General features: G+C 35.6%; 1 protein-coding gene across 12 annotated transcripts in view; it reads left to right on the top strand.

The window, feature by feature from the left end:
* The first annotated feature begins 394 nt into the window (after positions 1–394).
* The window catches only part of LOC145909247 (uncharacterized), a 78014-nt gene continuing 51857 nt past the window's right edge, over positions 395–26551 (top strand). For 3 of the 12 annotated variants that reach the window (XM_082996595.1, XM_082996602.1, XM_082996587.1), the window contains exons 1-16: positions 395–516; positions 595–764; positions 1343–2184; positions 2287–2367; positions 2751–2861; positions 3209–3274; positions 3409–3468; positions 4290–4400; positions 4495–4575; positions 4986–5093; positions 5668–5763; positions 5901–5960; positions 6213–6338; positions 20605–20696; positions 21495–21675; positions 22056–22199. In XM_082996595.1, coding sequence (XP_082852721.1) covers positions 472–516; positions 595–764; positions 1343–2184; positions 2287–2367; positions 2751–2861; positions 3209–3274; positions 3409–3468; positions 4290–4400; positions 4495–4575; positions 4986–5093; positions 5668–5763; positions 5901–5960; positions 6213–6338; positions 20605–20696; positions 21495–21675; positions 22056–22199 — 2374 coding nt within the window. In that variant the 5' untranslated portion in view covers positions 395–471. Of the gene's footprint in view, positions 517–594; positions 765–1342; positions 2185–2286; positions 2368–2750; positions 2862–3208; positions 3275–3408; positions 3469–4289; positions 4401–4494; positions 4576–4985; positions 5094–5667; positions 5764–5900; positions 5961–6212; positions 6339–6943; positions 7036–7816; positions 7995–8163; positions 8308–8751; positions 8911–9274; positions 9429–9705; positions 9848–12195; positions 12278–12491; positions 12761–15318; positions 15438–15525; positions 15696–15804; positions 16647–17401; positions 17507–17582; positions 17649–17767; positions 17828–17979; positions 18061–18777; positions 18889–19037; positions 19119–19446; positions 19558–19889; positions 19971–20604; positions 20697–21494; positions 21676–22055; positions 22200–22612; positions 22772–22973; positions 23125–23398; positions 23830–26551 lie in introns of those variants that run through there. The other 9 variants (XM_082996682.1, XM_082996673.1, XM_082996663.1 and 6 more) reach the window with 9 other exon arrangements.

The following is a 26551-nucleotide window of genomic DNA, read 5'->3' as shown; positions in this document are numbered from 1 at the left end:
AAGGATTTGGGAGGAATGCGCACAAAATGAAATTTTATTTTTACTTGTCCATTTAACCGAGGACAAAACATTCGGATTGACGTTGTGGTACTCGAGTTGTACATTCTAAGATCGTTGGTTATCGAAGATTTAGTCGCAATTTGTACGATAAATTTTGTGAAGTCATTTTGAGGTTTAATAGTTTTGTAGATATGATTTCAATTGAGGGTGTAGTTATTCATGCATGAACGGATTCTGTTACCTTGGGTACCGATGCAGCGGACTGTGACGACGTTAAACAAACTGCACGAGTTCTGTGCAAATAGGTTATAATTTAATTTGTTTTTGTCGACTTCAAAAAGTTTGAAGTTAGGTTGGATGATTTTAATAAATAAATATAACCTAATTTGTTTCCAGGACTAACAATTACAATGTAGGAAAAATTATTTGCTTGAAGAACAATTATTAAATGCCGTTGTGTAAAACTAAACAATGGCTTTTGCCTCATTTGGTAATGAACAAGAAGCACTTGATATTGTAAGTATATCACAGTTTTGTGCGTTGAATGCATTTTGACAAAATCATGTGGTAATTTAAAGTAATATTTATTTTCAGCTGAGGGAATTCAAAGCAGAAAACATCAAGTGTGACGTCAAACTGTGTAAAGTCGGTCAAGGTAGTTTTGGTGAAGTCTTGCTTGGAAAACATGAAAAAGTTGGATTTGTTGCTGTGAAGTGTTTAAAATTCACTGGTGGAGAACATGAACAATATCAGTTTGAAAAAATGTAAGATTGTTGTTTCTTGCAAATATTTTTAATGGCAACATGTCATTATTCAACTTTATTTGTAAAAATTTAAAGATGTTTCAAACACAAGTAAGTTCATCATTAGTGCAATTGTTAAATGACTGAGGTAATTGCACCAGCTGCGCCAACATGAAGACAGAAGCATAGTTAACTGGTAAACACCACATATTCTACATAGATCTAAAGTAAAAACCAAACTATTAACTTGAAAAAGGCCTTACATCCAACATTACAGACCATTACTTAATAGTGGTGATCACTCCATGCTGTTGTACCTGTACATTTACCACATGACTGTGCACTGCAGTTTGACAAAATATCACTGCCTTGCAAATTCTCATGCTGTCATCATTATTATGATTTTGTTTTCTTCCTCATCTTTTCATCCATCTTCCTATTGGTGAGCACAGATAGTGCCGTCAGTCTCAGTCATTTAATAGTTGCACCAATGATGAACGCAGTTGTGTTTGTTAAAACGTTTGCTTATTGTGACATTTAACACCATCTTATACGAAGGTGAAAGCTATATGCACATAATCATGTATAATTTCTTTTAGATTCAGACGTGAATATGAGAATTTACTGCGATCTCGTCACGACAACATATCAACTGTTCATGGATACACCAAGTGGCCAGGAGCAGTCGGGATTGTAATGCAATTCTATGGAGGTGGAAGTTTAAGAATTCTACTCCTGGATGAAGATATTGAACTGGGACTTGGTTTGATTCTTCGCATGGCAACTGAAATAGCATCAGGAGTTGCCTACATTCACAATTGTGGAATCAACAAGCGATTGCTTCACTTAGATTTGAAGCCAGAAAATATTTTTATCACGCTTGACTTGCATTGTGTAATTGGTGACTTTGGATGTGCCCGGTTGGTCCAACTGACGTCAGGATCAACAACTCAACTCCCCGGTCAATCAAAACCACAGGGGTTGACACTTTACTATGCAGCACCAGAAAGGCTTCTTCAAGATGCAAGACCTAGAAAAGAACAGGATGCTTACAGCTGTGGCATTATGTATTTTGAGATGTTAAGTCGTGAACAACCATACCAGTCAGAACAAGGATTCTGGAACAAAATTAGGCAGGGTCTACGACCTGACTGCGAAGCAATACAAAGCCTAAGAGAGCCAAGCAATGCAAATAACAGAGAAATAGTTGATGTGATGGAAAGTGAGTTGATCAGATGTTGGGATCAAGATCCAAATCAACGACCAGACATGGTCGAAGTTCGTGATAAATTTCAAAAACTTCTCTCTAAGCAAACTTCCACAGTAATTTTGCAGCAGGTGGCAAATGCTGCAAGGAACATGCATATTGTGGACCCAACAGCAACCCACAAACCAACTGTTCCACTCAACCAGTTTTCTACACAGACATGGAAGTTTCATGGTAAGTTTGCATGATTTAATTTTTGTTAGGGTTGTTTTGTGGACTGGTGCAATTGTTTGTTTCATAATTGTGCTATTTTTTTGTGAAAATAATTTTTTGTAGATGTTGGTGCAGTAATTGATCCACTATTTGTGGAAAACATTCAACCAAGAAACCGAACACAACAACCTTCACAAAGACAAGGCAAGTATTTTTGCTTGTTATGTCAGGGGTATCTGACCCATGAGTTTCCGTAATAGTTAACTTCATAACCTTCTTTATATGCTTGTTGGAATTAGCAACTGATTTTCATTGTGTTAAAAACAATGAACAAATTGGTCAATATATGGCAAAGTATTAAGTTTGACACACAAGCCCCTTAACTAAAAATGTTTCACATCCCTGTGTTTCTGTTGTTGTTCCAAAGTGTTGAATTAAATCTAATGCAACCATGCCAGCAAACGAAAACCTTGGATTGCGAGTTTTGTTAAATATCTGACATAAATACTCCCTCGAAAAACCTTGATGTAGATTAAACATAATTAATTTTTCCATACATTTTATTCATTGGTTCATTGTGTCATAAGAGACAAGTGAACAATCTGCAAGTCACGCTACTCCCCAAAACCCACCCAGTGAAAGAAACCTTCCAATGGATGATGACTTGCCCAACCCATCACCAGGAAGAAGTGGAAGAGGTAGTAACAGTGAATGTAACAACTTTTTTGTCAAATATAATTGCCATGTCAAAAAAATTATTGCAAAATAGTAGCTAAATAATTTCTGTGAGCTGCAGACAGATGGCTAATGTTTCGACCTATAAGGTCTCATCAGTGCAGCTTGGTGTGACTCTTCCAGATGACTTTGCAGACCAAATGGTTTTCTCCATAAAGATGCACCTATTTTGGTGCCCAACAGATGACGGTGATTCTATATTCACCACCAAGCGGCCATCTATCTGCAGCTCACTGAAATCATGTTATTGGCTCCACTTTGCTTGTATATTGTAGCCAAATAATTCAATTTGCATGTGTTGGATTTGAAGTTGATCTACCACTTGAGGGCAATATTCAGGAAATTGAAAGAGAACACCAATTACCACAAGCACAAGGCAAGTGTTAAATAAAACAAAATGCATTACAGTGTTAATATGAAAGTAAATATAAATAAAATTTCATGCAATAAAAATAGTGGTTGGTTTTCTGATGACAGAAATATAAGGTTAGCATGATGTTTGTTATACAGGAGAAAGTGTGTGGACTGCAGCAGATTCAAGTGATGTCACAAACCCAAAACTTCCAGTTGGTAAGAATCTTCAAAATGTTTTTTTGTTAATTAGTAATAATTGAGTGGTAAATATTAAACTTGTTGGGTTTATAAACAATCAAATGCTGTTGTTTGTGTGTTTTTGGCTAATTTTTATATGAGTTGTTTTCACTGTACTGTAATTGTTGAGTGTTTTTGTTTGCACATGTAGAAACTGCACCAAGAGGTTTTCGTAAAACTTACTCAAAACCCCTACAGACTTCATTGTTTTTGGCAACTCGTTCTTGAGAAACATTTCTTGTCCATTTGTAGTTCATATCCTTTACATGCTTTTATCATTGACTAGAAGGTTGGGCTTGTTTCACTGCATACAGTGAAACTAATGTGATAAATCTCCTAAAAATTTCGGACTCTGTTTAACAATTGTATCAAAATTATCTTTTGAAAGTCGATAAGAAATCTCGCCAGTCGGTATTTGCTCCAATCTGTCTAAGGTCATTGTTTTGGAAAGCTCAATTAAATCACCCACACAAGCAAACAAAACACTTGAAATTGGAAATGTTGCTAAATTGCTTCTTCCCAAAACAATCATAATGTAAATTATACTGTTTCTGTTTTTAAATGAAATAGCAATTGCTGAAGTTGCCCAGATGCAAATACACCAGATACAGCCCAGAGCATCGCATAATAGAGGTTTTGTAACCAAACATCACATGTTTTTCCAACTAATGCTAAAACTAAAGTCCTAACTGCTTCTTATAGTGTTATGAATTATAATATAACAAATTACTATTAACCACCATATAATAATATGTATACAATTAATAATGCTTTCATACAATACATATATTTGTCTCAAGGTGCAAACAGACGACCTGCAAGTCATGCTACACCCCAAAACCCACCCAGTGAACAAAACCTTCCAGTGGATCATGACTTGCCCAACCCATCACCAGGAAGAAATGAAATGGGTAATTTGTCCCTAAAAGATTTTTTTGACAAAATAATTTTGTGATTGAAAATGATTAAAAAACACCTTTAAAAAACAGTAGCAAATATGTTTAGGTGCTGGACTTGATGGTAATCAACCACTTGATGGCATCATACAGCCAAGTGAAAGAGAACAGCAATCATCACAAGCACAAGGCAAGTGTTTGGGTACAGATATGTGTTTACATCCTTTTATGCTACGGTCTTTTTCAGTCTTAGCATAACTACATACCTGCTCATAGAAAATGCAAAATCAAACTGAGAATATTTAAACAGATTTAATTTATTTATTACCTCACAATAAGATTGTAATTGGAAGGTCAATGCCATGATTGTCAATGCCTGTCAGATACTATTTCCTGGTTGGAGTTGACGGCATAGTAGTTTTAATTATGATTAACATAACATAATTATACATGGTAAAGGAGTCTCTTCACACAATATTCTGGACCACATCTACATCAACACTGCTTATTAAGCCCTCTCATCGGTTTTAATCATAATGTCTTATAAATGAAGACAAATCAGGATTAAACTTCTATTCTATTCACAAAATTTAAATACAGCAAATACAAAATTCACAAGTCATTCTACACATGAAGTCCCACCCATTGAAAGAAATCATGAAGTACATCATGACTTGCCCGTCCCATCAAAAAGGAGAAGAAAAAAGGGTAATTTGTCTTTTTCAATTGTCTGGCATTGTAAACAATGAGCATAGCAGCGTGATAGAATCAATACCAACATGTGAAGTAATTTGCTGCAAAATGTTAGTGTGATGTTTGTGTAAGAGAGCCATAAGACACTATTTTGTAACTACTTCCCAAGTCTTATGAAATGATTGTCTCAAGTAGATTTAATATATCAGGTAATGGATCTTGTATCTAGTCTATTTATGTTGCAAGAAAACAGATACTCATGTTTAGATAACAATTTCCCCAAAACACTACAGAAAGCACTTTATGTCACCTGATTAAAGTGATTTAGTCTTGAATTTGCTACAAGCTACTGTGTACAGAAATAAGCTCATTATCACATGTAATGAGCTGTCGTAGGTCAATACAGCAAGCATATAATGATTACAGGCCGAATGCTTGATATGAATTGATTTATACATCTGACTGCAAGCTATATCGAGCCAATTTCTTTACATGTTATCTTGCTTGCATAGACCAAAAAGTTTTAAACATCGTTTATCAACTGAAATTTCTGTAAATTATGTACTTATAAATTTCTTTTTCACACCAGAAACACTGAGACCTGTTACCAACCCTCTATCACCACCTAGTGGCAGAAACCTGAGAATAGATCATTCCACACCCCACTCATCACATCAACAACCAGGTAAAATACAACAGTTAATAACAAGGTATTTATTTGAAAAAAAAAGCAATAGAAACATACCCAGGTTGTCAAATTCAAAAATCTTCTTTTGTTTATTTCAAAACAAATACAAAGTTAGTGTGATGTTTGGTATACAGGTGAAAGTTTGAGAACTGCAGGAGGTTCAAGAGATGTCACAAATCCAAAACTACCAGTTGGTAAGAAGTTGGTGTTTTGTATTTCTGTATTGTATCGAGGTTATTGGATGAATTTAATAATTAACTGTGTTTTTTATCTATTATATTTCAACACTTGTTGATATACAGTGATTGGTTAATTTACTTATAACCACATTAACATAATGGAAAGTAACATTTTCTATATGTACTTTTGTATATGTAGCCTACTATTTTTATATGTAGAACAGTGTTTCCTCACATATGGATATGTATGTGATAATGTATTGACAGGTGAAAGAAGTAACTTTGAATCTCCAAGTGAAGCAAGATCTCACAGCTCAACAAGTGAAAGAAATCCTCCAAGAAACCATTCCCTGCCCCACTCATCACACCAAGAACCAAGCAGAAGAAACAGGGGTAACATATTCAAAAATATCTTGCTTTCTGTGCCGGTGAAAAGTTAAATGTGTCAAAATCTGTAACTTCCAGGCTAGCCTCTTAGCATATGATCTGCCTGTTCTTTTTTTGTTTTTGAAGGTTATTAGTATTTGTATTTAAAGCTTCTGTGGTCAGCAGTGCATTCAGTATTTCTATTAAAACAAGTTTGCCTGTCGGAAAATGTACGTTTTGCAGACACGAAAAACCTCTATTTTGCATTCCAACGATGGCCCCAACCAGTCTGCAATGGTGAAAAAGTTTGTCACGGGAAGGTTGCTTTGTAGCCCCCCTGGTTCTGTTCCTGCCATCATTTAGGACAAAAGATCCTCCTGAAGGCTCCTCAGATCCTAGTTGTGTTTTGTCCAATACAAAAATCCTTTTTTTAAACTTTTAAATTTGTACTAGTGGACCTTCTTGAGTCAGACAGGAATTATTTTTGGCAAAAAAGCAAATCACTCAGTTTGGGTATTAATGCTAATTACCTTCAAAATTGGACTTAATTGATTTATTACACTTAATAGGCCCTAACTATGGTGGTCTTTCTTTACTAACTTTGAAATTCATATTATTTAATATTGTTGTAGATTCATCAGGATTTCTTGTTATTGGTGGTCAGAATTTAAAACAAGATTGTGTGAAATGGAATGTTGCCACAAAACAACATCAACAATTACCGGTTGGTTCTATTCGAGATTTTTTTTGCCATGCAAATTGATTTTTAATATGAGTTACCTAGGGCATAGTTAACAAAGGGACAAGTCAAACTCTGCATTTTATGTAATGTATAAAACATTGAATACAAGAATGGCAAATCACAAACAGAAAAACAACAAACATAACAAAGAGAAGCATGAAGACATCATCGTACTCTGCATTATAACCATAACATTGAGCTGTGAAGTCCTTGTCTGTTTTCATGGTGTAGCTCAGGTGTTCAAACTTCCACTGTGACCCAGTTAGTGATCCTGTTCCAAACTCACACTAATGTCACACTCAGTATTGTTTGATGAAAACTGCAAAGTATATTATTATCGATGCTTTCAATAAATATATGACAGCTCAAACTTTCATCCTTTTATCACTTACTGAATATTAACAAAAGTTCTACCCTGTTATTATGTTATTGCACAGTTTTTTTTGTTGGCATTTTTGAAATAAAAAACAATTTCACCTAACCAGAATGAATTCTTGAATAGTATGCCATACAATAAGTATAGTATAACAGGTCATTAAATCTGTAAAAATGGTACCATGGCACCGTCGCTAAACAAAAAGATTGTTGCATCACAAACAGGAACAAGCTCAATTATGCAAACATATACAAGTTGCTTGCAGTCATAAAAAGCTCCCAGATGGAAAACCACTGTTAAATTATGTTTTAGTTCCAAAAAAAATACTGATGTGGATTAACACATGAGGTGTGAAATGCATACAAGGTTTCACAATTTGCTTTGCAGAAACTAAACGCAAGAACCTACTCAACTTCAGCCAAAGTTGGAAACACAGTTTATGTAATGGGTGGAGAAGGTCCAATAAAAAGTTGTGAGATGATGAATTTGGAGAGAAGTGATCGCTGGATGAAATTTGCTGATTTATGTGAAGGTCAACAGGATGCTGCATCTACTGTTGTTGGAGGTAAGTTGCTATGATTGTACAAAACAGTTTTAAATCAAAATTTAAATACCCTTGGAACACAACAGTAATATAACACATTATTATGATGCCTGAAACTTAAAAAAAACACAAAATAAAACACCAAGTTTTATTGCTACCCAATCTATTTATTGACAATTCCATGTTGTAGAGAAACTCTACCTTTCCGGGGGTCATGGTGGAGATCGCAAACCATTTTCATCCTACTTGATTTATAACATAGACGATGACACATGGAGAATTGGTTTCAACATGTTACAACCAAGATTTGGACATGGAATGTGTTCAATTGACAGTAAGAATATGTTTTAAATCTCTCAAAACTTATAGAGAAGGCTTTTGTTTCCATGACAATGCAAGGCAACAATGTAAAATTCGGTTTAACTTTAGACTCCCCACAATACTCACTCTTATTACTCACAAATATTCCATGGAGTCACAAAACTGTTTACTTAGTGATGACGTCATATGCACGAGTTTTAGTTTTGTTTCGTGTAAAACGACCAAAAAAAACTTTTTTATGAAATTAAATTTCTTGTTTAAAATAATTATTTGCGTGCACACTGAGTTCGTATCAACCATCATATTTTTATTTTTATTCACATCTTGATATAAAACTGTCTCTTGTTTCTACGTTTAACGTAGTGCTTACTTCAATGATTGTTACGTAACATTACCACATAATCGTAATATGACGTCACAATAAATATTAACATAAGCGATTTGGAAATTTCTTCAGGTATTTTGTTTTCTGTGGGCGGATATGATGGCGGGCAATTCTTACAATCATGTGAATTCCACGATGTTCGTGTTGGAACCTCCACAGGAATCGCTTCTCTCAATGAAGCAAGATGGAATTTAGCATGTGAAGAAATTGAAGGGAAGATCTATGCAATTGGTTAGTTATCAGAAGCTACATATTAACCAAAACTAATAGTTTTTGAAACTGTTTCTTATTTCCTGGATTCCATCCATTAATGTGAGGTAACTTCAGTCGATTCCATAATATTTTTAATGAAGGTTTGTCATTTTCTTGCTATTCTTGTAGTTGATTTATTCTCGACGAATAGTTTTTAAAAACTCAAATTACTGGCTTAGTTTTAAACAAAAACCATCCAAATATCTTCATTGTAAGATTTACAACAGTAATTAATATTACTTAAATCACACATGTTGTAATTAAAGTTACATGAACAAATATTTCACTTAAATATAAAACAGAAGCCAAGAAAACCCTTGACAAAGTTTTTTGAATCTGACAGGAGGTTTGGGTAGTGGTATTGACTCCCTGGGAACAGTTGAAGAATACGAACCTAGAGTCAACAAATGGAAATATGTTTCTCCTCTCCAAAATCCTCGTTGGCTTCACTCTGCTTGTGTTATTGATGGGAGGATTTATGTTCTGGGTGGATTGGGGTGAGATTTACGTTTGAATATTTTGTACTAGTGGTTGTGACGTCACTGTCGGGTTTGTTACTCATAATTGAAGGTGTTTAATGACTGGGATAGTATATGTAAGTGTGTGATTTGCGCACAACCGACTGACCTTGCTATTATTTTTAAGTAAATGTAGTTTTTCCATCGCAACACCAGTTATAAAAATTTGCGCAACATGTGTGTTGTTGTCAGATAAGTGAGTAAAATTTTGCTGATGTTTAACTAAATTCACAATAATTTTGGTTGTATTTTGGAGTTACGGCAATCCTCTGACATCAGTTGAAGTTTACGATCCAACCTCATATGTCTGGACACATGCTTTTGATCTTGACGAACCAGCTGTTGGTGCGACTGTTGTTGCTGTTTAAGTTGTGTTTGTTTGTTCTGCAGTCGACAAACCGACGTCAATGTTCGGTTTTAAACTCAGTGATTTTTAACATGCGAGTTGTAATGTAGGTCATGTGGTCGTGAGTGGTTTTCACAATATGTTGTTGCAACCTTTTTCACTTTTTTATATAAACATGCAACACGGAAATATATGTTAAGTGAGTGGGGTAATTTTTTGAAAAATTAATTGTTTTATCGTGGAACAAAATTAATGTAATTGTTCCGTTGTGACAACTTGCTACAAAATTAACCCGCGATCTAATTTTCGTTGGCCGCTGACAAACTCTTATCTCAGAAGCGAACAACTCTTTCAAAAACATCGGTGATATACTGCAAGATAAATGTAAAAGCACTCCTTGCAACAAGCGGGAATTTCTGCAATGGTTCGTAACGCGCAAACCATTTCGGTCAGAAGGAACAGATCAACTTTATGCGGTTTCTACTCTTTCCTAGACGCAAAATCGGGATATTTCCAAATCAATCACAGAAGACAGCAGCATAAAACAACTGGCACTTAAAGTTGCCCTAAAATTGTCGTTGTTTAAAAAGAATATAAAGTTTACTTTCACACAGCAGTAAAACAACAGGTCAACAGCACTGGCTGACACCAGGGTTCTATAGGGACAACGGTTTGTGTGACGTAACAACGATTCATTGTTTTGACATAATCGCACAACATAGAAAACATATTTTACGGCCCGGAAATATGGCGGTGTTACAGAAATGTTACGCAAAATATAGTTAAAAGTTAAAATTTATTGCGTGTCGAACATCGAGGGAAAATTATCTTGCGCGTCGAATAACAGAATTGTCGTAATCTGGTAACTAACGCATGGGAAAGACCTGGCGTATTTTTTATTAAAACTTTACATTCGATAAAACTCGACTATGAGTTATACCAGTATTTAAAGGTTACTTGTACTTAAACATAAAATTTGCATGCGGTGGCCTGCTATGCCCACATTTAAGGAAAATAGCACTTGTTTCGTAACAATGCCACGTGTTCGGCAACAATGCCCCACGTTTGGAAACAATGGTCAGTTTTGGATTCAAAAATTAATAATGATTGCGTTTTTTTTTTTGTTATTTTGTGTTTTTTTGCGTCGTGGTGTTAATTAGCAGTTTTACGATGATCCCGGGAGTCAGGCTGTTTTTTGTTAGAATATGACGATGATGCGGATTCCTTAGTTAACCAGAAACAGAACTATCAATTTGTTTATGTTGATTCCGCAGAATTATTAATTTTTTTAAAAAAGCTTTCTGTTTTGCTAAAAAAAGTAACCAATCAAACAACAAAATAATGCAGGAACCATAGACCTCGTGAAATATTACGCAAACCTGCGTGAATACAATTGGGTAATTCCCTATTTGCGAACTTTGTTAAACTTTAGTTAATTTATATTTTTATAACTCGATTATTTACTACAATATCGAAGTTATTTATATAAATTACAACATATATACCATCCTTTTTTATTTTATATCATTTTCGCTCAGTCCACTTCAGTATGCTTTGTTTAAATCAATAAATCAGATATTTGTCACGCTTACACACAAATGACAACAATTGCAGCGATTCACTCAGCTAAGTGCTGGGAGTCAAACCCGAACCCTTGAATTGGTTTGATCGGTTTATTTTTATTAACCGAATAAGAATCAGTAATTTATTATCTGTACAACATCTGAATCGGATAATTTGAACCGAAACTATTTACGCTCATCCGTTCTAGTCGATCTTATTTGCATTCAAGTTTTTTTGGCGCGAATTTCAAAACTTTTGTATACTTTTAACAATAAACTGGTCATCGTATTGGAAACGTGGGAATAACATTACATGAGGGAGTATTCTCTGAACACTGGGTAAATCTACGTTACGTGCACTTCAATGTAAATTATTAAATCCTGTTAACTTCAAACTGGGATATAATGGTGTTGATAAGGATCAGCACAAAGTATGTTATGATAGCTTTTGTGTTGTGAAATTGTTGTTTAGTTGTTATATTATCCAGCAGTTGTTGTGAAAACTTTTGTTGTCGTGAGTGTTGCTAACAACAACATGCAGTGTTAGATTTTGATCAGACCAAAATCTGCAAATAACACCAAACATTTTTCCACATTTGTTTACTGCATTTGGAATTGTTCTTTAATGTTAACAAAATATGTGAAAGTTGTGGAAGGCTAATGACAACTGCTTTTGTTATTCTAAGTGGTTGGATTTAAAACAGACCATTCACAGCTGAGTAATCAATTATAAAGTACATGTCTTGGAGCACAGATAACTTCATATTTTCATTAATATTTTAAGATACTGAAAATCAAAATTTAGCTTTTTGCCTACTTAATGTGGAATTTTTGTCAGATTCATGCAACAACCAAGGCAAACTGTAAAAAATCTTGAAAACAAACAAACAAACAAAAAAGCTGACTGTAAAGATCCGAAGGTAATTTGTTTTATTTTTAAGTTAATCTCTTAGACAAAATCCTCATCTGATTTTTTGAAACCACACCATAATGCCAACCAAGTACTGTTGTGCTTAAATCGGACTAACATTAAATAGACATTCTAAACTGTCAATTAATTTTTATTCTTTGATGAACTTGATGTGATTAATTGCTAGATTTTTGTCAAATAAACTTTTGCATTGTAAATATCAGTGAAGAAATCCTTCGAGAGATGGTTTCACAGCGAAGAGACTGATAGATGTATTCACACCAATCACCATCACATTGTTTACATGTTGTTGACAGAAACTTGAGAGTGTTTTGCAACTCTCTGCTGTATTAATGGCAACAAAGTTGTGCTAAAAATCAATAGAGATTACTCATCCTGATTAACAGTAACTCCTGTTTGCTTTCATATCAAAAACATGTTTTGTCATCCAAAATGTTAGTGTTTTTGATTGCTCTTAAAATTTTACTTTCCTTTTTACCAACTATTTTCCTTCAAAAATAGAATTTCTTGGTTTGTGATTTCAGAACTTCAAAAATACAGAATTGCATCTTTTTTACGTGGATATTATCATAGGCGTCGATTTTTTTTTGTGAAACGTTTTGTAAAATAGGGTGACCTTTCCAGGTTTTAGAAACACGCAAAAAACATTTCGTCAGTCGTATCGCCTTAAACATAGGCAAACGACGCAAATTCCGTTTCGTGTCAATTTGCTTTTACACCAAATCATGTTCACGCAGCACTAAGTTTTAAACACTTTTATTACGGACACCCCTTACTGAAAGCGGCACATTTTTGTTTCACTCGGTCTATTGCAGATTTTGTAATTATGAACTGACGTTCAAATCTATTACGCAACAATGCTGATTCTTACCATTATGCTACAACAATTGCTGCGTAACAATCACGAGACACTTGTGTTTGTCGTGATTGTGATGGTGATAATACAGGTCGTTTGAAACTAGATTAACGCATGCATGTGTTTTTTTCTGACAATAAATTTTAATTTAAACGAAATCCAGGGGTGACAATACATGCGTTGTCACCCCTGTTTGTTTGTGAGGGGTGACATGTCGCCCCTAAATTAACGCCTATGGATACTATGTATCTTTAACAATTACCTAGAATGTGGCAGATTTTTGGACATGTTTTATTAATGGAGTTCACATATTTGTTAACATTGCCTCCTATCACAACACGACAGGTAGATTTTACAGGTTTTTTTAATCACACTAAAAAGTATCTTTCGCGCATAGACAGGACCAGTTTAACAAAGGTAAAATTTCTAATATTATTGTTCAGCGTAAATTGTAAATCTCGGGAGCATTGCAAAACAATTCGACAGTTCAAGTTCGGAGCGCAAGAGAACATAAACATTGTTAATTTTCTCAGCTCGAATGTTATGCTTTCAAAATGTCGTTGTAGCGATATCCGCAGTGGGCGATCTTGCCCTTGAAGGATAAACTATTACTGAGTAATCGAGTTAAGATGTTGGAGATTGCGTACATAGAAGAGACTCGTTACTCAAAAGTCGAAACTCTCAATATTTGAATGTGCAGCGGACAGAAGTGTTGTTAGCGCCATTTACGTTTTCCTTGTATTATTTCGTTGTATATATCCCCTCTGAAACGCCAGTTAAGACATTTCGTAAACACTTACTGGTGTCGATGATCCAGTTTCAACCAATCGTACGTTCGTAGGCCTTTCTTAAGAGCGACTGCATTTTTATTCTAATTCATACTGTTCTATTCTGACACGCTATTAAATGCTACTGTTTACTGAAACGAAGTATTATTGGTCACAAGATTGCTGCCAATCTTCAGGTTCGTTTGAATACAATACTCAGAGTTAAAACTGTAGTCAAATGTTGATCTCAAGCAAGGTTTGAAGAACTCGCCGAGAACAGACAGCCGCCTTATCTACGGCCAATCAGTTCCTACCGGAGAGTTTTACGCTAGTGCATTGAGACAGCAACTGCCGAGCAGAAGTACTAACCCTCCAAGCTGTTACAGCTGCTGTCAGAGTAACTCCAATACAAGTAAAGCGACTAAAACGGTACCTTCAAATAATAACAATTCGACTCAAATAAGGCACAGCAAAAATATGTACGAAATTATTCTCTGTTTCTTACCAGTTTAAATATATGTAGATCTTTTGACAGTGTATTCCAACAAACCTATCTCACAGCATACAAAATGTCTCACCGATTAACGTAACTAAAAATCCGCACTTATTTATTCGTTCACTATACAGAGTGTTTTAAAGCCTCAATATTTATGTGGTGATCAGATTGTTAACATAACATGGTCGAGAATGTGACGGATTATAAAGGACGAAAGTGTAAAAGAAGAGAGAAAGAAGTATTCGAGTTAAGATTGGAGGTACGACTTCGGTGATTGTAAAACTAAGGAGAAGCAAAATATCGAGAAAACGAAACACAATACATGCAACTGGGATTAGAGACAATGTGGCGGCAGTCTGACGGTTTGAATAAATTGGCGGTGACTTTAAACAAAATGCGGTACTACAAGCAATTGTTAACGACCAATACGAGACGCTACAAGTCCATGAACAGCACAAAGTTTCCTAACGTTTTTGACCGCGGACCTCAGTCAATGTAATTATCATTGGAAGCATATAATACTTTTAGTAATCATTGGCAATACTTTTACTTTTCTATGGTTAAAGCGAAGACGCCTATTAGGTAAAGATTTATTTAACGACCGTAATTATTCATGCGTAAAGAGATATCGTTACCTTGGTTACACGAAACGCGTCCCCAGTCAGCGTAGGAAACCGTTTATTTATTGAGTCCTTTTTTTTGGAAATTTTTTTTATTTGAGTTGTTTTGAGTGGATTTATAATTATCCACGTACAACGCGCTTGTCCAACGTTTTTGGGAAAGGTTCAACCTTGTGAAAATTACTATTTTAAAGAGTAAACTTAGAGAGGTTTGCTTTGAATTACATATCATTGTTGCAACAACAAACCTTTATCATGAGTTGTGTAATTAAAGATATATATTTTGTGTCTAGGGTAACATTAAGATGTTTGGAATATCAAATCAGAAAAACGAGTAAAGACATGTAGTCAAGCCAAGTTAAATTATGGCTTTGGACTCATCTAACGAAGATCCTGAAGTGATTAATATTGTAAGTATGACACATTTGTTGTTTCAGTGAAGCGTTATGACAATCTCAAAATTATATTGTGATTACATTGATACAAAACCTTTTTTAGTTAAGAGAATTCAAAGCTGACAACATCTTTTGTGACGTCAAGCTGTGTGTAGTCGGTCAAGGTAGCTATGGCAAAGTTTTCCTTGGTAAACATAAAAAAGTTGGATTTCTTGCTGTCAAGTGTTTGAAAGTCACTGGTGGAGAACATGAACAACATCTGTTTGAAAAAATGTAAGAATATGGTACTGAACATTTGTTCGCCCTTCTAAACTTTATTGTGCAATTGATTAAATTCATGTAAATGCTGATACAAAGTATCATTACACGTAATTTCTTGCAGATTCAGACGCGAATATGAGAATTTACTGCGATCTCGTCATGACAACATATCAACTGTTCATGGATACACCAAGTGGCCAGGAGCAATCGGGATTGTAATGCAATTCTATGGAGGTGGCAGTTTAAGAATTCTAATCCTGGATGAAGATATTGAACTGGGTCCTGGTTTGATTCTTCGCATGGCAACTGAAATAGCATCAGGAGTTGCCTACATTCACAATTGTGGAATCAATAAGCGATTGGTTCACTTAGATTTAAAACCAGAAAACATTTTCATGACGCTTGACTTGCATTGCATAATTGGTGACTTTGGATGTGCTCGGTTGGTCCAACTGACGTCAGGATCAACAACTCAACTTCCTGGTCAACCAAAATCACAGGGGTTGACACTTTACTATGCAGCACCAGAAAGGCTTCTTCAATATGCAAGACCTAGAAAAGAACAGGACGCCTACAGCTGTGGTATCATCTATTTTGAGATGTTGAGTAGGGAACAACCGTACCAGTCAGAAGAAGAATGCCGTGACAAAATCAGGAATGGACTTCGACCTGACTGTGAAGCAATTCAAAGCCTAAGAGAGCAAAGCAATGCAAACAACAGAGAAATAGTTGATGTGATGGAAAGAGCGATGATCAGATGTTGGGATCAAGATCCAAATCAACGACCAGACATGGTCCACATTCGGGATGAATTCCAACAACTTCTTTCCAAACAAGATTCCTCAGTAGTTTTGCAGCAAGTATTAAATGCTGCAAGGAACATGCACATTGTGGATCCAACAGCAACCCACCATCCAACTGTTCCACTTAGCCAGTTTTCAACACACACATGGAAGTTTCATGGTAAGATTTGAATTAAAATAGTTAAACTTCATTATCTCCATTATATGCTTGTTGGAATTAGCAACTGATTTCCATTGTGTTAAAGATCACAACAAAATTGATCAGTATATGACAAAATATTTTAGTTTAAATGCCAAACTTTATGGCACAACACACAAACCCCTCAACCAAAATATTCCACACCCCATTGTTTGGCCCTTTCTGTCTTTGTTCCAAAGTGTTGAATTAAATCTAATGCAACCATACCAGCAAATTAAAACCTTGGATTGTGAGTTTTGTTAAATTTGTAACCGAAATACAGCCCCGAAAAACCTTAATGTAATTTAAACATAATTCATTTTTCCATACACTTTATTTATTGGCTAAAAAAAGCAGTAGCTTTTTATACAGGATCAGCTTGGCTTATAAATCAGGAATATATCTTCAGTTCCTTTAGTAAACACATTAAATGATATAAAAACTTCGACGAAGTTGTTGTTGTTTTTTATCACTAGCCCTTTCTCTAATGTTGCTGTTTTTCAGACGTTTTTATATCATTTAATGTGTTTACTGAAGGAACTGAAGATGCCCATGGGGCGAAATATATATTCCTGATTTATAAGCCAGGCTGATCCTGTATAAAAAGCTACTGCGTTTTTTTTTTAGTATTATAAAATAAGTTGCAGTGATCGCTAGGCCTGCATCTGCAGTTTTGGGTAGATCCCAATATTTCAATTTTTGAAGTCACTTTATTTATTGGTTTATTGTGTCATAAGATACAAGTGGACAATCTGCAAGTCATGTCACACCCCAAAACCCACCCAGTGACAGAATCCTACCAGTGGATGCTGACTTTCCCAATCCATCACCAGGAAGAAGAGGTAGTAACATTGATTGTAACAACTATTTTGTCAAATATAACCGTTATTACAAAAAAATCTTCTGTTGGATTTGAAGTTAATCTACCAAATGAGCCCAATATTCAGCAAATTGAAAGAGAACACCAATTACCACAAGCACAAGGCAAGTGTTAAATAAAACAAAATGCATGGTAATATTATGATGTAAGCCAATATAAATAAAATTCCACGCAAAAAAATGGCTAATAACAGAAATATAGGGTGAACGCGATTGTTATACAGGAGAAAGTATGTTGACTGCAGCAGATTCAAGTGATGTCACAAACCCAAAACTTCCAGTGGGTAAGAATTTTCAACATGTTTTGTTACTTGATAATGATTAAGTGGTAATTAAACTTGTTGGGTTTATAAACAATCAAATGCTGTTGTGCTCATCTAATTTTTATATGAGTCGTTTTCATTGTACTGTAATTGATGAGTGTTTTTGTTTTTAGACATAGAAACTGAAATTAATTCCCGACTTAAGGGCAACATTCAGCCAGGTGATCGAGCACAACTATCACCTCAAATACAAGGTAAGAATTTTGTGTCATAACATTGTGATGGTTAGGTTTGCAGGCTTGGCAGCCCAGGCCTTGCAGCCTAGCTGGATCAGCCATTTTTTCCTGACAAGTCGTAGCTCAGTTGGTAGAGAGTTGGGCCTGGTTAGCCCAGGGTCGTTAGTTTAAACCTCACCGGGAGCTTGATTTTTCAAATCTTGCTCCGACCGGCTGATCCAGCTATAGGCTGCAATGCCTGCACTGCCAAGCCTGCAAACCTAATGATCACGATACGGTAGCTGTGATCGCCAAGCAAGGACCTGCACAGTGGGGCGATCCTGCCAATCATGCCATTGCATGAAATATTACTGCGCTAACATTGTGATGGATTACTATTGTTTTTTAAGCCTCGGTACAACACTGAATTTAGATGTAATGTTAAAAACGTTTATTCACAAAATCTCAATAAAGCAAATAGAAAATCTACAAGTCATTCTACACCTCGAGTCCCATCCAGTGTAAGAAATCATCCAGCACATCATGACTTGCCCAATATTATGAAAATTGTTGTGCAAGTTTGTGGGAGTCAGAGACTGTACCCTTTTTTTAATGCTGGCTGCCAGGCTGATAGCATAAAAATTGAGATTACAGAATTAACTGCAGGAATTGAGAAGAATACTTTTTTCTGCCAACTAATGTTAAAACCAAAGTCCTAACTGCTTCTTATAGTGTTATGCATATATTTGTCTCAAGGTGCAAACAGGCAACCTGCAAGTCATGCTACACCCCGAAACCCACCCAGTGAACTAAACCTTCCAGTGGATCATGACTTGCCCAACCCATCACCAGGAAGAAATGAAATGGGTAATTTTGTCCTTTCAAGATTTTTTTTGACAAAATTTTGTGCCAGATTAAATATATTATAAAAGACTAGGTTATTTTTCAGGTGTTAGAGTTTAAGATTGAAAACGATTAAAAAACACCTTTAAAAAAACAGTAGCAAATATGCTTAGGTGTTGGCCTTGAAGGTAATCCACCACTCGAGGGCATCATTCAGCGAAGTGGCAGAGAACAGCAATCACCACAAGCACAAGGCAAGTGTTTGGGTACAGAATTGTGTTTACATCCTTTTATGCCACAGTATATTTCTGTCTTAGTACAACTACATACCTACTCATAGAAAATGCAAAATCAAACTGAGAATGTTTAAACAGATTTAATTTAGTTAATGCTTCACAATAAGATAGTAATTGGAAGGTCAAAACATTTCCAACTAATGCTAAAACTGAAATCCTAACTGCTTCTTATAGTGTTATGAATTAGAATATAACCAATTACTATTAACTACCATATAACAATATTTGTATGACTGAATTAATAATGCTTAATACAATGCATTTAACTGGATATATTTGTCTCCAGGTGCAAACAGAAGACCTGCAAGACATGCTACACCCCAAAACCCACCAAGCGAAAGAAAATCTCCAGTGGATGATGACTTGCCCAACCCATCACCAGGAAGAAGTGGAAGAGGTAATTTTGTCTGGGAAGTAATCCTACTGTTTCCATTGTACATGATTTTGTTGCTAAAAACGTTTTACGATCATATAACCTCACTATCAAAAAGTACTGAATTCTCTTGATTTGGCGTTTATTTACACCTGATAAAGCGAGAGGTACTCGCAAAAGCTAGTGTGCATTTTTTAATATAAAAGTCAGTCTTTTCAAAAGAGTGCCAAATCAAGAGAGTTCAGTTCGTAGACGTATAAAGACTGATACGGCACGTTGAATAATTATCAAAAAATAGGTGGTTTTTAGGTGAATCATTGGAAATACCACCATAAAACAGTAGTACACACATTTAGGTGTGAGGCCTGAAATTATTCCACCACTTGAGGGCAACATTCAGTCAAGTGAAAAAGAACAGCAATCACTGCAAGTACAAGGCAAGTGTTTGGGTACAGACTTGGGTTTCTGTATTTCTTTTTATTCTCAAAATCTAAACACAGCAAGTAGAAGATCAACAAGTCCTTCTTCCAGTTGGTAGGAACCTTTAAAATGTTTTGTTACTTATTAAACTACTTGCATTTGAGAATATAAAGACTAGCCCGTACTGTTGTTAACATTGTCATGTTTGAAAAAACATTTCAGCAAGAACTTATGCCATCATTATTTGCTTGCATTTGTAAACATGAAATTAATTAGATTAATCTAATAATTAATTGTGTTTGTTATCTATTATATTTTAACACATGATATACAGTGATGGTTCATTTACTTATAACCACATTGACAAAGTGGAAAGTAACACAAATTTAGTGCTTACTATGTATATTTTGAACTGAATTATCCTGGTTTTTAACAAGACTGACTTTTTACATGACATTTGCACCTGATCAAACTATTTTCGGCAAAAAGCCACAGGAATTTTTTTTGGCATAAAAGCATATTACTCAGTTTGGGTATTAATGCTGATTACCTTTAAAATTGGATTTAAAAAATTTACTATTCTTATTAGGCCCTAACTATGGCAGTCTTTTTTACTAACATTGAAATTCATATTATTTAAACTTGTTATAGATTCATCAGGATTTCTTGTTATTGGTGGTGAGAATTCAGAAAGAGATTGTGTAAAATGGAATGTTACCACAAAACAACATCAACATTTACCGGTTAGTTGTATTAGAGTTTTTAGCCATGCAAATTGATTTTTACCATCAGTTACCTAGAACATAGTTAACAAATGGACAAGTCAAACTCATTTTATGTGATGTATGAAACCATGGAATGCAAGTATGGCAAATCACAAATAGAAAAAATAACAAACGAAACAAATAGAAGCATTCAAAACATACATTACAGCTCAAACTTTTTGTAAACAAAAGTTCTACACTGTTTTCATGTTATTGCTCAGTTGTTTTATTGGTATTTTTAAATTAAAAACAATTTCATTTATGTGCAAAAAAAGCCATAATATTGCAAAGCTGCAGACAGGGTGTGTACACGCATAGGGTACCCTGCAGATCGACGTTGACCGAAAGGTACCACAAAGTGGAAACTAGTGTGCCTGCTAGTGTGAAAGCTAGCACAGTGCCACTCAACAGCTGCACTGATGAGACCTTACAGGTCGAAACAGTGCGTGTACACACCCTGTCTGCAGCTTTGCAATTTCATTTAATCTGCAAAATTCTTGAAAAGTATGCCATACAATATGTATAGTATAACAGGTCATTAAATCTGTAAAAATGGTGTCATGGCACCGTCAACTTCTGCACTCACTAACCAAAGATTGTTGCATCACAAACAGCAACAAGCTCAATTATGCAAACATATACAAGTTGCTTGCAGTCATAAACAGCTCCCAGGTTAAAAAACCACTGTCAAATTAAGTTTTAGTCCCAATAAAAACATTGATGTGGATTAACACATGAGGTGTGACATGCATACAAGAATCACAATTTTATTTGCAGAAATTGAACACAGCAAGAAAATGCTCAACTTCATTCAAAGTTGGAAACATAGTTTATGTAATGGGTGGAGAAGATTCAACAAAAAGTTGTGAGATGATGAATTTGGAGAGAAGTGAGTGCTGGATGAAATTTGCAGATTTGTGTGAAGGTCGAGAGGATGCTGCATCTGCTGTTGTCGGAGGTCAGTTGCTATGATTGTACAAAATATTTTTAAACCAAAATTTAAATCCCTTCGGAACACAGCAGTAAATATAACACATTATTAAGGTTGTACAATATTAATTGGTTACTACATACCCCTCGGAACCAGAAGAATTAGGTTTGATAGGTAGAGGTTGTAATCAAGACTTGTTAAAGTTTTTTCGGTCAGTCACCCCATCTTTTACAAACATGCCAGTAAATAACTGAAATAGTGATATTTATTCAACAGAATAAATTCTTATCATGTGGATGGTACTTTGTTATGCTACAGAAATATTTGTTAATGACAATCACAAAAGTTGTATAGGAACCAAGTTTTAATGTTACCCAGTCTATTTTATTGACAATTCCATGTTACAGAGAAACTTTACCTTTCCGGAGGTCATGGTGGAGATCTCAAACCATTTTCATCCTACTTCATTTATAACATAGACGAAGACAGATGGGTAATTGGTGCCAACATGTTGCAACCAAGACATGGACATGGAATGTGTTCAATTGACAGTAAGAATATTCTTGACAATGCAAGGCAACAATGTATAATTCGCTTTAAACTTTAGACTCCCCACAATACTCACTCACTTATTACTCACAAATATTCCATGGAGTCGCAAACCTGTTTACTTATTGATGACGTCATATGCACGAGTTTTCATTTCGTTTCGTGTAAAATGAGCAAAAAATCTTATTTTTTTTTAATTAAACCCACGTTTAAAATAATTATTTGCGTGCTTACTGAGTTCGTGAATATCAACCATGATATTATTTAGTTTTTATTTACATCTTGATATAAAACTGTCCCTTGTTTCTACGTTAAACGCAGTGCTTACCTCAATGATTGTTACGTAACATTACTACATAATCGTAATATGACGTCACAATATATATTAACACAAGCGATTTGGAAATTTCTTTAGATGTTTTGTATTCTGTGGGCGGAGATGATGACAGACAACCCTTACAATCATGTGAATTCCGCGATATTCGTGTTGGAACCTCCACAAGAATCGCTTCTCTCAATGAAACAAGAGGTCATTTAGCATGTGAAGAAATTAAAGGGAAGATCTATGCAATTGGTTAGTTATCAGAAGTTACATATTAACTAAAACTAGTAGTTTTTGAAACTGTTTCTGATTTCCTGGCTTCTATCTATTAATGTGAAGTAACTTTACTTAAATCACACATGATGTAATTAAAGTTACATGAACAAATATTTCACTTAAATACAAAACAGAAGCCAAGAAAAATCTGGACAAAGTTTTACTTTAAATCTGACAGGAGGTTGGAATGGCGATCTTGACTTCCTGCAAACAGTTGAAGAATACGAACCTAGAGTCAACAAATGGAAATATGTTTCTCCTCTCCTAAATCCTCGTTGGCGTCACTCTGCTTGTGTTATTGATGGGAGGATTTATGTTGTGGGTGGATGGTGAGGTTTACGTTTGAATGTTTTGTGCTAGTAATTGTGACGTCACTATGGGGTTTGTTACTCATAATTGAAGGTGTTTAATGACTACGATAATATATGTAAGTGTGGGATTTGCGCACAACCGACGGCCCTTGCTAATATTATTAAATAAATGTAGTTTTTCCATCGCAATATCAGTAATAAAAATATACAGAAAATGTGTGTTGTTGTCAGTTAAGTGAGTAAGAATTTGCTGCTGTTTAAAAATACTCACATTTATTTTGATTTTATTTAGGAGTTCCGGCGATCCTCTGACATCAGTTGAAGTTTACGATCCAACCTCAGATGTCTGGACACATGCTTTTGATCTTGACAAACCAGTTTATGATGCGACTGTTGTTGCTGTTTAAGATGTGTTTGTTTGTTCTGAAATCTAACATGCGGGTTGTAATGTGTGGCCGTGGGTATTTTTCACGATATGTTGTTGCAACTTTTTTCACATTTTTGTATAAACATGCAACACTTCCACTGAAATATGTGTAGAGTAAGTGGGATTATTTGTTGTTGAAAATTTGATTAATTATCTTGCCTTTGAACAAAATTAATGTAATTGTTCCGTTGTGACAATAACTTGCTACAAAATTAACCCGCGATCTAATTTTCGTTGGCCGCCAATTGTAATCTGGACAGCGACACAGAAGTTTGTGAATATATTTTTGTTCTGTATGTAAAGGCATTGTTTTTTACTACAAAGGACTATTTTAAAGCGGTTGATGATTTATTCAGCAAGTTGTGCGGTATAGGAAGAGCGAGCAACACGAAACACTCGTTTAATAAAGCGGATACCACGGCATAAGAAAAAAGCAATGCACGCTTCGATGCACAAACGAACAGTGCGGTCCCCACAATTCACCATTAAACCCTTTTTTTCGTTGTCCATCTTGACAAATCCGTAGTGTCGCCGCACAACACATGTATATACTAAAAAAGGTCCAAAGCGTATAACTATATTATGACCGAGAGTTAAAACCAAAGTCATTGTAATCACGCGTTCAACGCATGTCCAAGTTGTGATGTCCAATAAAACGACATGGGAAAAAAGAAGAACTCATTTCCGGTTTAGGTCAATTCCTGACTGGACAATTTAATAGGGAAAACCTGCCGAGCTGGTGGCAGGTGAAAAAATTGTAACCGGTAGAAGCAGCCACATAATAGTTGTGTTATAAACCATGTAATTTGGGCAATGAAGTCATATAGGTAGCTTAGGCAACCAAACTAACTACGTAAATCAAGTTAAAATAATTACAGGCATTTCTTTGGCAAATAATAGATAAGGTTAATTTAAACACAAGTACATCTTTCGCAAATGATAAATAAAGCTAAAATAAACATAACTACTTTCAGTTAATCGAAAAACAAAGTCTACCTAAACATAAATAACCTATTTAGGGCACTTAGTTAATTAAGCTATATAAATAACTGACGTAATCGAACAAATCGGCCACCTTCAAGTTGCGCAACAACTCCAAATAAAGCATCAATACGTGTGGCCAACCGCAGACTATATAAGCAGAGCAACTAGTGCCTGCCAAATCAGCGTGTTTTAACTGTTGCTGTGTAAGGGTCTAGGCTGTTGGTTCTTCTTTAGTACACTGTATAGAAGCCCCAATTGTACTGTACTGTACTGTACTTGGATTTATTCGTTGGATTTTTTCAACAAATGGATTTATGAACAACTTTGGACTGGTTTGAAGCTTGGTGGATATGTGTGTTTAGTCGGGAGTTAGACTATTTAGAAGACGCACAGACTTGTGTAAAGGAGTTCTTTAACTCCAACAGTAAACCTTGAGATAGAGAAATTTTTTTCCGTTATTGGAATAACTAACTGATGGTGCCAGACAAAATATTGTTGTCCAAGCAGATGAAGAGGAAAAATTCAATCTGTTATGTAACCAACAAAGATTCCGCACCAAATTATTAGGTGGGTAGTGGACACAAACACAACGAAAAGGGGGTGCAACGCTTGCGGTGCAACAGGACCAATGTCCATCTGGTAACAAATGAGGCCAATTCAGCCATTCATCGATGAATCTAAAGCAGTGTTTCTCAAACTTTTTTTCTGTACCGCCCCCCCAAAACACCTTAGTCATTTAACAACCCCCAACAGAACAGACAAAAAACATAACGAATTTATTTGTTGCTTGTCAATTAATGCGATGGGTGAGGTTGTGCAATGACACCAATTTCTCAATATCAGGTTTCATGTTGGACAAAAACAATCGTAAGTCTCCTCTATTAACGATATTGTTACGGAATTATTTCGGCAGCTTTGCAATTAAGCGGTTATGATGTTTTTGGGTGGCGATGTTATCCCCCAATTAGCCCTTCCACCTAATTCGGTACTTTGCACAAAACTGCCTCCCTAATTCTGATACTGCCCAGAACCCTGCAATAACGGCTCACCACGAAGCCAAAGTAACCCAGGCTGATTTAACTTATTGGACGTCGTGTTCAACTATAAAACGAATAAAAACAGTACAAAACGCCACTGGCCAAGATCTCGATTGCTCATACACAACACTGTACGCCGTGTTAACAACGCGATGCCCAGAAGAAGACAGGCTCGTTTTAGGGAAATCGTTCGTTAACTTACAATCGCCAACCAATCAGGATGCGCCTTCCGGACACGCGGCACATCCGGGGCATACAAAAATAAGCGGAGCGTAAAATAATAGGAAAGGGAGGGGAGACGAAGGTAATAAAATAGTGTGGTGAAAATAGGTGAAGTGGGAGACTTAAAAGCAATGTATGTGAGTAAAACAATGTAATAAATAAAGTGGTAACAACGAAAGAAAACAGTGAAATTACAAGGTGCCAGGAAGAAAGGTGAAAACAATGAAATACAAACAATAACTAACAAAAGTGTAAAGTGACGTGGAGGAAATAAAATTCGTTACAATATCAAGACGATTTCTCTTTCCATCTAAAAGATTGGTGAATGCGCTGAACGCACGTTCCACCAAGTAACAGCTGAGAAAATTACAGAAAGGTGCTCGCGTACCACCTAGAATGCGGTCGTGTACCACAGGTTGGGAAACACTGACTTAGGCTATAAAAGAAAAATTGCCCTGTCACCAAGCGCCCACTTTGGGAACTACTGCACTAAAGCATCGCCGATGCCTTGTACGAATATGTGGACGGAAGGAATGAGAACACAGACAACAACTGGTGCTACGAAATTTCGCAAGAAGTTCTTGTCAAGCATTCCCGCAAGTTGTTTGAAATTTCCATGAGGTTCATGATTTAGATTGTAATGTGGCCATTCCAATGCTTGTATATAGATGATTTTTTAATCTTAACGTAACGTGTTCAAACCCAAACCATACCGCATTTGCTATCAAAAAAGTCAGAACTGGCAAATAGGTGCAGTTTTATTATGTTGCAAAGA

This window comes from Ascidia mentula, chromosome 1, assembly GCF_947561715.1.
Source record: "Ascidia mentula chromosome 1, kaAscMent1.1, whole genome shotgun sequence".
Lineage (NCBI taxonomy): Eukaryota > Metazoa > Chordata > Ascidiacea > Phlebobranchia > Ascidiidae > Ascidia > Ascidia mentula.
The sequence above is the reverse complement of the archived record's forward strand: the minus strand, read 5'-3'. Positions and strand labels throughout refer to the sequence as shown.